The following is a 12929-nucleotide window of genomic DNA, read 5'->3' as shown; positions in this document are numbered from 1 at the left end:
GGCACCCCTAATTCAAGTTGTCTCCTATGCAAGATACTCAACCCATGAACCTTAGAGTGACCTAATATTAAGGAAAAGGAGCAGGAGAGGGTCAAGCAGCCTGATCACTTTACTGAATTGGTGACATTATAATGGTAAGGTGTGTGAACAACTGTCATCTACTGTTACTGTGTTCATCTGCAAGATCGTGTAGGGCTTTAGTTTATTTTCCACTAAGGGTTTATCTACAAGTCTCTTATTTGTACCAGTGACATGTTCCCAAAAGGATTAATTCAGCCATTTACTAGAAAAGATATTACCATAAGTAGTACACCACATTACAGGCTTGGTATTTTTGGAATATGTTAAAAAGTGCAATAATTAAAAAAAACTAGAGATTGTTTGGTGAGTCATCATTTCTGAACCTGTTTTAAAATTAAAAACATAATTTCTACCATAAAAAAATAGTCTAACTATGTAACCATCTGAATGTTCCCACAGAAAACATAGCTCTGACTAATGTTCCCACTAAGATTAGTATTAGTAGCATGCACATAAGTTGTAAGTATTAGATAAAACTTTCCATAAAACTTACATACCTTTTCTATTTTATTTAGTATGAATTATAGTGGCAGATGTCTAGTTAGGTAGGTAGTCGTTTTTAATGGAACCTTGTTTGTATTAACAAAACACTTCTGCTTAGTGTCTTTTAGGGCTGTATACCGGTATTGTCTTCTATACAGTATATACAGTATATACAATATATATATACAGTAACAATTTGGGGTTATATAATACTATATGAATATAATACTAGCCTATTAAAAAAATCATGTAAGTTTTTGCATTACTGCTGACAGATACTTACGACATGTTTCTGTATTCCTCCAGTTCTCTGGAATACCACTAGCAATGGCACATTGCCTTGCATATTCTGTTATGGCAGAGCAAAAGCAGAATTGGCTGAGTTCTGGACTCTCTCCACAAAGACAGTTGGTATAGGAACATATCTGCATGAAGGCCTCATTATCAAAATGGTTGGCACAAGTGGACAACTCACTACTTTCCAATATAGCTTTGCATGTATCATTCTGGAGAACAAAAACACAAAAATACCAGATATAACTATATACAAAGGTGCTGTAATTAATAAATATCTTTATTTCTGGATATAAAATGTTAATTAATATAACAAGTTATTTATCTATCCAGCAATTTCACGATCTTAACAACAAGTGCATTATGCATTATGCATTTTTTGCATAGAAATAAAAGTAAGCTGACTAGTTTTATTACTAAATATGTAGAAACAAACTGTAATACAAGCTCTGTTTAGTAAATTAGCCTTTTATCTTGGTTTGCAGGGAGGCCACAAGTTTGTTTATGTCTGCACTGACCACCCATTCAACCATAAATCCTTTGCTGTCCTATAACCTGAACTGAATTTCTGTGATTTGAAACTGCCTTCCTGACCTGCCAGCACCTACTGTATCTTCTACCCTTAGTTATCGCAAGGTTAAACTGTATCTAGTACAAAATATACATAGTTGTGTGTATTATGTAGAGCTATATCTGGTGATAGCTATCACTGGTATCATGTCCCCAGCATACAGTAAGCTTCCTCACATTTTTTTTTATTATTTTTTTACACATGATCTCTCTTCTAGCCATATGATGTTTCTGTCCAGCAACTCTATTCAGTTATTTGCAGTATATTTGAACCCATCTGGCTACCATACCCACAACACTTGACCCACCACAGTACCTTGTGGGAGCATTATGTGATTAAATCTAGACATACACCCATCGATAGTATTGTACAAAACCTCGTTTGGTATGATAGTTGGTGTGTGTATGATGGATCAACAAGATGACCAATATTGTAAAGACTGTGGATTTTTGTCGTCTTGTCGACCGGGTGGGTTAAAAAATTTTGATCTGTGCCGTTGATGGCACCCAAGCAAAATTTACGTTAAGGGCTGAATGGGCAGGCGGAGGTAGAATTCCTATTGTTTCTACCTCCATATCTGACGATTCAGCCCTGAAGGTCAGTAGGGGAAACGAACGATCATTGGTCGCAGGAAAGATCGTAATTGTTATGTGTATGGCCACCTTAATGGTGAGGAAGAAAATAATACTTTCTACCATTATCCTCCGCAATGGTGGCATTGCTAGAAAGCAAATGGACTTAAATCTGCACACTCATAGCAGCTCAAAGACATTGCTGCATACATATGTTGTGTCAGCATCTGTGTCTTCATGTTGCAGCTGTTTAGCTTATGCATTGCATGTTTCAGTGATTGTTCAGTGAATGTTTATTGAAAATCATTCCTGTACCCATTGCATTTTCTTTCATTTTCATCCACTTCTCAGGCCTCCAAAACTCCAAAAATATCAGCAGCAACAGTAGCAGGCATAGGTGGTGGTGGTGGATGGGATAAATGTATAAATAAGTTTCTTTGATTCTCCACAGGCAGCAGCAGGCCAGAGCAGCAGCCCAGGACAGCAGCAGAATTTAGAATTTTACAGGTGTACTTTGCAAAAACATGTAGTTTTCTATGGCCAAATTACCATAAAGGGCCATATTCAGTTCAGTGAGAAAAAGTAATCTTATGGTTTATTATGTGAAAACTTATGGTCGAGATTCAATTTGAGATGCAATTCAATTCAGAAAGATGTATCGCTCTGTCTAGCACGTGAAAACTCTATTGAAATCTATGGAAAAACTACAACTGAATTAGTAGAAAAGTTTTTTCTCCTTCAGTTGAATCTCGTCATATGATAAACCATGAGATAACTTTTTCTCACTAAATTGAATCTGACATACAATATAATGGCTTTGTTTTTTTATTTAGCAGCATAAGCATATAAAGTATAAGCTATGAATGTGTTATTTTTATTTGCCTCTGCATGCCACCTACATTGATACTCCATTTTGGTCATCAAACTGTTTATAGGACCCCTGGTATTTACACCTATGACATGTGGAAGAAAACATGCAGTAAATGAAAATATAAAGAAAGAAAGTTTAGTTAGACTTTAGAAATGTCAAATAAATTACTATGGGGCAGATCAAATGCTCCACAGAAAAAATCACCCACTTTCTATAAATATGTTTCTAAAAATCCCATGGGAATTAATAGAAAGTGGGTGATTTTTTTTCTATGGTGTGCTCTAATGTCACATTTTGATTAATCTGCTCCTTAATGTAAATAGCTTTGTAGTTTGTTCTATTGAAGTAGAAAGATATACTATACTTCTAAATTAGTCGAAATGTTAACTTTTTGAAAAAGTCAAATACTGTATCTCTTAGTGGTCTTGCAATGTAAAGTATTCCTATTTCTGGTGTGGTGCATTGAAAATTCAGTATTATAGTACTGGGGTTTTTTGATATCTTTTAGTTTTTGAGTGTATAATAAAATATACATTATATGAGACACAGTTTTTCCACTGTAGTTTAGGTATTGGGAGTCATATTTTTTTGCAGAAACAAAATTATATAAAATCACAATAAAACATTTTTTTTTTATAAATAAACTTTACAACGTAACATTTTTCTAAAGTACAAAAGAAAGTAATAGTTTATAATGAAATGTATTTATTACTCTTTTAATGGAATATATAGGCTACAATTGTGCTTATAAACACTGAATTTAGTTAGGCATTTAAGATACTGTAAATATTTTCCCATTGTATTCCCAATTATGACCTTATTCAACCAAATCCATTGGAACTGAAAAGTGTAACTATTATAATAATACACCCTTCATTTGTGTTTTATGTTTTGCTTTATAGCACATTATGGGGCAGATTTTGAAATTAGAGCTCACTTCAGAAAAATTCACCCACTTTCTATTCATCCCTACAGGATTTAGTGGGATTCGTGTATTTCTCAAACAGTGAATGATAACTCACACCCATTGATAAATACAGTTCTAAATATTCCATAGGAATGAATAAAAAGTGGGTGAATATTATGATGTGAGCTGTCATTTCATACTTTGATAAATCTTCCCCTAGATTTTGCATGAGGAAAAGATTTTCCATTTCAATTTTTTTTTCATCCTTACTATATTGCTCCTATTTAAATTTTTTTTCATCCTTACTATATTACTTTTTTAAAATGTGTTTTGTGTTATTCAGAAGCAAGATTAACCAAAGTGTTAAATTAGTGGCAGATTTATCAAAATTAGTGATGAGAGAATCTGTCCCGTTTCACCCAAATATTAGGGAAACAATTTTTTTTTACACACGTCATTTTTTTTATGAGCACAAAGGGCCTGATTCACTAAAGGGCGATAAAACGTGCGCTATTCTTATTGTGCGCTAAAATTTTTACCGCCGCTTAATTTTGGCGATTTTTCGCACAATTCACTATAAGCATACTCGCGCTTTTTTACGCGCGATATTGCAAGCGTTATTTAACTCGGGAAAGACTATTTCAATGCAGTATTTGCCTGTACATGCGCTAAATTACGCGAATAATCGCCGAATATGAATGGTAGCATAGAATTAGAGTATAAAAATAGTCGAAGCATATAAATGGTGTATATAAATATTAGCCACATATAAATAGTAGATGCTTATAAATAGTAGCCACTAGTGATGAGCAAATGTGTTCTGGTTTCTTTAGTGAAAAATTAGCAAATCTTTCGAAAGATCCCCGAAACGGCAAAAATGTTGTGCGGGCAAAAAAATTTTTTAGAAGTGTATCTATCAAAGGTTGAATGTTAAAGTGCACCATTTGAAATATACACTTCCCATAAGAAGAAATAAAGAGTGGGTGAGTTTTTCTGTGGTGAGCTCTAATCTCACATTTTTGAGCTTACAACTGAAAAACCCACCCACTTTCTATTCTCTTATGGTATTTTTAGAAGCCTGTTTACAAAATGGTGATCGCTTAACCCACTGATAAATACATTTCTAAAATTCCCATACGAATGGTAGAAAGTAGGATTTGTTCAGTAGTTCTGATTTTACACTTTTATTATTATTACTTATTGTGGTATTCAAATAAATTATTATAACTTAATTATTGTGTTAACCACATTAAATTCTATATTGCCCAAAACACTTATTTATGTGATGATATTTTATAAAACTTACTACTATTTGGCATTCAGGAATTATTTCCACAGCACTTTGGTAGCAGGTTTCATGTGCACCTTTCAAAGTATTTTTCAAGAAATATAATTCAAGATCTTCCATCCCTCCTGCAAAATTAGTGAAATTTACACATTATACTGTATCATATTTGCACACAATATATTTGCTTGGGTACAAACAATCCAAAAATCACTCAGTAAAAACTATATATTTTTTTAAAAATGTTGAAATGATAGCTACATATATGTTGATATGCATAAAATGTGTTGATGTTCATAACACAAGGTGTGTGCATTTAGTGCCTAGTATTGAGGTTCACATATAATAAAAACAGACCCACATTAAAATAAATAATCTCTATATGTTTTTCCATATTTTGAAATATCTACATCTGTGTTATATACATACACATATTTACATATTACTTGTCTTAAAAGTCACTAAATCTTACCATACACACAACCAAATAACTTGGCTTTGAGATATATTACATGGATAAACCCAGATGTGGGGAAGGACATGAAATAAGAAAAAATATATGATTTTATCAGTATGCATCGTACTGAACCATATTCAGTAACATTTTTTTTCTGGGATGTCAAATTAAAGACTTCAATTATTTCTGTATTGTATAGGTCAACTGCCACTAGTACACTACTAAATTTCCAAAGCATTGCTCCAGAAATATGCAAAAATTCCACTAACAGTAGGTTTACCTTATAAAAAGCTTACATTTTTGGACACATTCTGACATATCCAAAATAGATAAATGCATCTTTCTACCCCAAACTACTAAATTGCAATGGTTTTGTAAAGTTATTAGTTTTTATAAAAATTTCTGAAATGTTTGAAAAATTACCTAAAAGCTTCCAGTTTACCTTATTGTATCTATTTCTGGTCATTAGGTAACAAGATCCTTAAAAGGAATGTTGGGGTCTACAAAACAGCGTAATGCCCAATTTGTGTAGGTTTTTCTAAATATGCGGAGAAGAAGGCTTCTAATCTTCAGCATCTTGTTTCCCTCATATTTTTAAGGTACCAAATTTCCATTGGAAAATGTGTAAATACCCCATATAATATATTATTTCTGTCATTTTAGCTAAAGAAAATTAACATTTACAGAATTTTATGTGGGTAAAGCCACAAAAAACTATGTTTACCACCGAAAGCCATATATTTTTGGAAAGAACACATTCTACAGAATCCAAAATTGATTTCTACTCCAAACTACCAAAAGGGCAAAGCTTTACTAAAGTTGTTCATTTTGATGAAATCTCTGGAAATTACATCAATGCTTTTAATTGCAGTATTTTATCTCCCACATATTACTAGGTACCAATATATAACTAAACACAAATGCCAAGGGTCCACTGAACAATTTGATTCCTGATATACATTGATTTATTAAAGTACATAGCCTATAGAGACCCCCTATAGAGACCTATGTGCATGCTGATTTCATGGCTTAGACTTGAACAAATTCAAAAACAATGTGAGGTAAAGTTGAAAAAAATATTAAGTCACCCTAAATATAAAAGCCAGTGGTCTACTGAATAGTTGTATGACCAATATGCATAGATCTACCAAAGTATGTGGTATGTAGGGACACCCAAACAGTGCATACAAATTTTCTTGGCTTCCAACTTAGCTTCTGCAAACAAAGCCCCCTGCCTCTAAATTATATGTCATAAAACTGAGCACAAAGCCTCAGAAAACTCTATATGTTTGGAAAGTACACTGATTAATCTAATGTGGATAAAGACATTTATCTACCCCAAACGACCAAACTGCAAAGCTGCGATAAAAAACAAGTAATGAACAATAACACAGGGGTAAAATGTAATAAAACAACAAAAAATGTGCAAATCAGTGAAATAACAAAATATCAGATCAATAGCATGATTAGTGGTCAAAATAACTGATCCAACAGTCATGCTGAGAAATAAACAGTTAAGTAAAAAAACAAAAAGACAAAATGGTAAAATTAATTAAAAAAGTAAAATAGAAAAGGTGTTTGTGTATGCACTTGTGTAAACTTGTGGCATGGCAGTATGTATGTGCGTATATAAGTGTGGAAATGTTAAGTGTAAAAATGCATGCAAAAATCCCCCTCCCCAAAAAGCCCCAAAAGGCTAACTTTAGTAAATAAGTGTGTAAAAAGGGGTACTTACTATTTTTTGAGAGCTATAGAAGACCCTGGTGACCAGAGTACCTAAAGCAGGAAGTGAGTGGGTGGGGCTAGTGAAAGGATAAGCAGGATATGCAGCAGACACATGATTCAATGGTGTCTGCTGTTTGGAGTTTAGTCTTGCAATGATGAGCAAATGAGCGATGAGGGAATCTTTTATGTTTCGCCCGCACACCTTTTTTTTGAATACATCTTTTTTTGTACAAACTCAACTTTTTTTCCACAACCCCAACTTTTTTTTTACACAATTGCAACTTTTATGTTGTGAATGCAGTATCCCAGGGGAAAGAAAAAAAATGCCAGACAAAACAGCTATAATTTATTGAGAACAATTGTACACTATACACAAAAAAGTTGTAATTATTACTTCATATGTAAACTTTAAAAGTAACTAAAATGATTTCTGTTTAGACTTACCACTGTCACTGAACTCATTGAAAACTGGAAATCCATTAAAATCACCACATACACCACATGTCTGATTTATGTATTTATCATCCAGTTTTACCTAATAGAAAATGAAAAAAGGAAACAACTGGTGCACTAATATGTTGCAACAAAGATAACATACTACAATAAATCTCATAATAAAGCTCGTAATAAATGACTCTATTTCAAGCAACTTGATATACATGAACCACATAACAATTACATAGGAAGGGTTTAATATGGACATCTAAAAATATTGGTTGGGCATTGGATCATATTATTTATCATTTAATCCTTATCTGGTCTGTTTCAAAGCATAAGCAAGTAATTCAAGAGATGCAAGAGTTGTCCCGAAAACAACTTTTTTAGTGCAATTTTGCCATTAGTGCAATCTTGCCATTGCATTTGTTTTTTGTTTTTTTTTCTGTTTTTGTTATGTTATATAACTGCATCAAACACTGACCAGCACTATCAATAAAGGTGTAACAATCATGGTCTAATGGAAAAAATAGTTACTATACATAGGCTTCGATGTGGTAGATATATACATTACCAAAGTGTATTGTCTGCTACCATTTTAAAAATAAATTTAGCATTTTAGGATGCACTGATAAAGCCAGAGTATGTAAGGCTTGATATAGGCAATTTTATTTGTGGGGATACCTAAACAGTATGATCTAATGTACAAAACCGGAGTTTCTATATTTTTACAGATTAATGTCCCTGTTCTGAATATCCTGAAGACTTGAACTGTTGGTAAGGTACATATTAAAAAAAAATATTCTGAGCTGTCAAGGATAAATGTAAGTAGGTTTAGGGAAAGAATTATTCAAACCCATATGTCATTTTATTAACATCAACGTTTGCAATGGTTTGTGATTAGAAAAAATCATGGCAAATATTGAGAACTCAAATTTTTCCAAACTCTTCTGTATTAACTTGACAGTTGTAATACACATCCCCATTGACTATTTTGTTTTACAAAAGGCCCAGTTAGTCAAAATGAATCATATAATGTACATTTTAATGCATTTTCTCAACTTTTAATTCAGGTTTTAGCAATTTAGTTTTTTCATAATCTAGCAGTTGAGATTTTTTTAAGAAATCGTGTTTATTCATGTTTATTTCTATTCACAAAAAAGTAAAGAATACTTGAATTCAAATCTTCCTCTAATGGTTGGGTCGGCATTTATAAATCAGCCCCCAAGAGTTTAATGAGAGGCTGACTTTAATTCTCCCATGCAAAAGAGGTTTACTGAGCACTATGCTGTGGCTTGAAATTTTTTAGTAACCATTGCTATTACTACAAGTACTCCAATGTTATTGCTCAAGGTGTAAAAAAAATCTGCAGCTCACTATTTGGTTTACCACCCTAATCAGTTCTAAATGTAATGTATACCTGTAACCTGTCAGCAAAATTCCATGTCACTTCAACCCCCGGTGTACTAAAGACAACAACGGAAAAGCCAGAAGTATAGATCTTCAAGTTCGTATTCTGAAAAGGAGTTTGAATTCTGAGGGGAAAAATAGAATGAAAAGGGCTAAATACACATATACATTAAGGGGCACATTTATTAAAGTAGGACAGGTCCGATTACAAAAAATTTATATTTTTTCTAAAGTTTACAACTTTTGCGTATTTTCTGCGATATTTTCATTAATTTGCACAACTTTTTCCAAAATCATGCACTGTAGGTTCAAAGTCAGAAAGGTTTCCCCGCCTTTTACGATCGTTCGGATACGAAAATTTTGTATCGAATCAGATCGCCATTCGCAAATAGAGATGTAGCGAACCTCACAAAAAAAGTTCGCGAACCCGTTCGCGAACTTCCGCCAAAAAGTGCGAACTTTTGCGAACTTTGCAAACCCCATAGACTTCAATGAGAAGGCGAACTTTAAAAACTAGAAAAGCCATTTCTGGCCAGAAAACTGATTTTAAAGTTTTTTAAAGGGTGCCACGACCTGGACAGTGGCATGCCGGAGGGGGATCAAGGGCAAAAATTTCTCTGAAAGATACGTTGTTGACACAGCGTTGCGTTTTGTGCTGTAAAGGGCAGAAATCACACTACATTTCTAAACTTGTGTAATAAGCTGCTTTAAAACGTCAGGCGTCTACATGCCAATCAAGTCGTGTAAAGGTTACAGCCGGTTCACACGCAAAGACAAAACGCCGCAGTAGTGGATACGGAATATATTATTGCTGGTGGAAAAACATCGCTCAGGTGATTTTATTGCAATGCAATGTCCCTACTATGTGTAACGTGTTTGATGCACTACTATGAATAACAGCAAACAGCACTGGACACATTAAAGAACAGTAAGTTAAATTAAAAAAAAAAAAATTAATAATAAAAAAAAGTGATCTCTGGTTGGTGCTGGGGGTGAACTACTAGGAGCAGCACACCAGTCCTCAACAGCTAGACTAATAGCACTCGGCTCTATAAATTACAGTAGCAAAGTAAAAAAAACACAAATAAAAAAAAATGATGTGAATGTGTGGTTGGTGCTTAGTGCACTACTATGAGCAGCACACATGTCTCCAACACACACAGACGGAGCTGCAGTACACAATGAAAAGAAGAGTAACAGTAATCAGAAAATAAAAGCAGTCCTTACAAGGACTATTGGGTTACAGCAGATGAGATCAGCAGGACAGCTGCCCACAGCAGCTACATACAGAGCAGTAGAAAGTAGATTACTAGTCAGCAAAGCTACCTAAACTGTCCCTCAAACCCCTGCACAGCTCTCTGCCTATGCTAACTCATCAAGCACACACAGGAAGATGTAAAATGGCTGCTGGGCTTCGGTTTATATATGGAAGGGAGTGGTCCGGTGGTGGTCCAGGAGGGAGAGCTGTCTGATTGGCTGCCATGTATCTGCTGGCTCTGGGGTGAGAGGTCAAAATTTGGCTCCAGCTAAGGCGAACCCAAAATTGCGAACATCGCTAAAAGTTCGCGAACTTGCGAACACCCGATTTTTGTGCGAATTAGTTCTCCGGCGAACAGTTCGCTACATCTCTATTCGCAAATGATTGTTTCAATATGAAAATTGCAGAACTTTCGGAACGTAAGTTTGAAATCTTGTATTCAAACGAATGGAATTTTCGTGACTTTTGCAATTACAGAAATTATCGGATTTTGTGATTCAGATTTGTACTTGAATGTGTCCCTAATTGTATGTATTTTTAAAATTTAGTTGTATTGTTTAATACAGTGCAGTTGGATTGTTACTAATTCCATATTATTTGTGATGTAAATCTCCCCCAATTTACAGTATCCCAACCCTTAAAGGAAAAGTATACCCCACAAACAATGTAGGTCTCTATAAAAATATATTGCATAAACAGCTTATATGTAAAACTCTGCTTCATTTAAATAAAATTTTCATAAAAATATACTTTTTTTAGTACTGCATGCCATTGGGTAATCCTAAATAGATTCATAGTGCACATACAAACCAAGGGCACACATACATGTTAGGTCCCATCAGCCAATTAATGGAGAAAGTTCTGTCTTACTCCCACACTACTTCCTGTTACGGTTAGAGGTGCAATATTTCCTGTCAGGTGATCTATGCAGGAGCACACAGCCCATCACAAAATGATGAATAAAGGTAAAAGAGTAATATTTACTGATAAATATATATTATTATATATTTCATTTTGGGAAAATTCTTTAAAAGCCCACTGTTGGTTAGGTATTCATTCTGGGAGTATAGTTTCCTTAAGTTTCAGTATATAAGGTATGAGTTCAAAATCATGCTGTCAAATGGTTATCCAGATTCCAGCATAAATACAAATTTAGGCCTATTTTAATCAATTATTGGATTTGTGGCAAATCCAATAATTGAGAGACTGTTATGTCCGAACATAAAGTACAGTTTTAAATTAGTATGAGTAATCTGACCAGTTTAACAAACTCTTTCTAAAAAATGTTTTCTGAATTCCTCCAATTAACCAGAAACAGATAGCAACAAGTGATGAGCAAATCTGTTCCATTTTGCTTCGCAAATCTTTTTTAAAAGGCATAAAACGGTGCAAAATCCGCAAATGTTGAGCTTAAAAAAATTTTTGCGCACATATTTTTTTTTACATGGGCAGCATTTTTTGTTGCATGGCTAATTTTTACAAGGCGAATTTTGACGGCCTTTTTACGAAACAATCCCCCAATGATGAAACGCCATGAATCCATGCCTGGCGAATAATTTTACCCATCACTAATAGCAACTACAAATGGTTGCAAGGTTTTGAATTAATTTGAACCCTTTTTAAATTCAAATGTTGGGAGGTATATTTTTGTTATTTAATTATATATTTATATCATTTATATTTAGATTGATATTTTAAAAACTAGGAAATCTATGGGGCAGTTTGTATCATTATATGCATGTACAAGAATTGGTTGTGTATACAATATGTACAAAATGTAAAAGATTTTTGCTGTATTAGATTGTGTACCTACACAAGTATTTGCCGTGGTTTGTTATTTACCTGGGCAACTAAGTTCAAACATATCAACTTAAATAAGAAATATTCCAACAGCCACATTTAACCAATTAGCAACGAAAGGCAAATATGATATTGGTTTCTGAAAGACCAATATTTTAAGAAAAGAACAATCTAATACTGTACTTACACTTGGCCATCACATGTTATAGTGCTTCTGTCCACATCAACAATATGGCCTTCGAGCTTCATGATCATAGATGTTATAATAGGAATCGTATTTATCTCTGTGCGCCTAAATTGTATGTTGAAGTCCTCATAAACACTATGGCAGTGTCTTGTAAAAATATATGTACAATTGCCTTTGAAAGTGAACGATAACCCATCAAATGTATTGAAAAAGTAAAACCCCCACGTACTGCAGACTTGATAATTGTTTTGCATGGCTGAAAGTATATAGAAAAACACATGTTAATATTAACGGTGCACAAAAATGCAGAGGGTACAGCCTTTGGAAAAAACTCTATAGTCAAGAAAATTATATTTCTATATATATGTCAAAATGAAAATGGTTTACATTATCCTGAATTATATATATATATATATATATAGGGACAGATTTTTTTTACCTTCATAGTCAGTCTGCTGTCTCATATACATTCTTTGATTTCTCATTATTTCATTTTGGTAGCATTCTTTTCCAAGAGCTTGAAAAAAAAATAATTGAATTAGACTGGTAGGCATTCAACATGAAATTAGGATTGTTGGAGTTGTAGCTCCAAA

General features: G+C 33.7%; 1 protein-coding gene across 1 annotated transcript in view; it reads right to left on the bottom strand.

Moving 5' to 3' along the window:
* Nucleotides 1–12398, bottom strand: part of LOC101730747 (mucin-5AC) — a 46406-nt gene extending 34008 nt beyond the window's left edge. The window contains exons 1-5 of the mRNA XM_031901312.1: nt 12337–12398; nt 9102–9216; nt 7691–7781; nt 5086–5192; nt 848–1070 (exon numbers count right to left, since the gene is read on the bottom strand). Coding sequence (XP_031757172.1) covers nt 848–1070; nt 5086–5192; nt 7691–7781; nt 9102–9216; nt 12337–12398 — 598 coding nt within the window. The remainder of the gene's footprint in view (nt 1–847; nt 1071–5085; nt 5193–7690; nt 7782–9101; nt 9217–12336) is intronic.
* Between the last annotated feature and the right edge of the window lie 531 nt (nt 12399–12929).

The sequence above is a fragment of the Xenopus tropicalis genome, chromosome 4, assembly GCF_000004195.4.
Source record: "Xenopus tropicalis strain Nigerian chromosome 4, UCB_Xtro_10.0, whole genome shotgun sequence".
Taxonomy (NCBI): domain Eukaryota; kingdom Metazoa; phylum Chordata; class Amphibia; order Anura; family Pipidae; genus Xenopus; species Xenopus tropicalis.
This window is presented reverse-complemented; position numbering and strand designations above follow the sequence as displayed.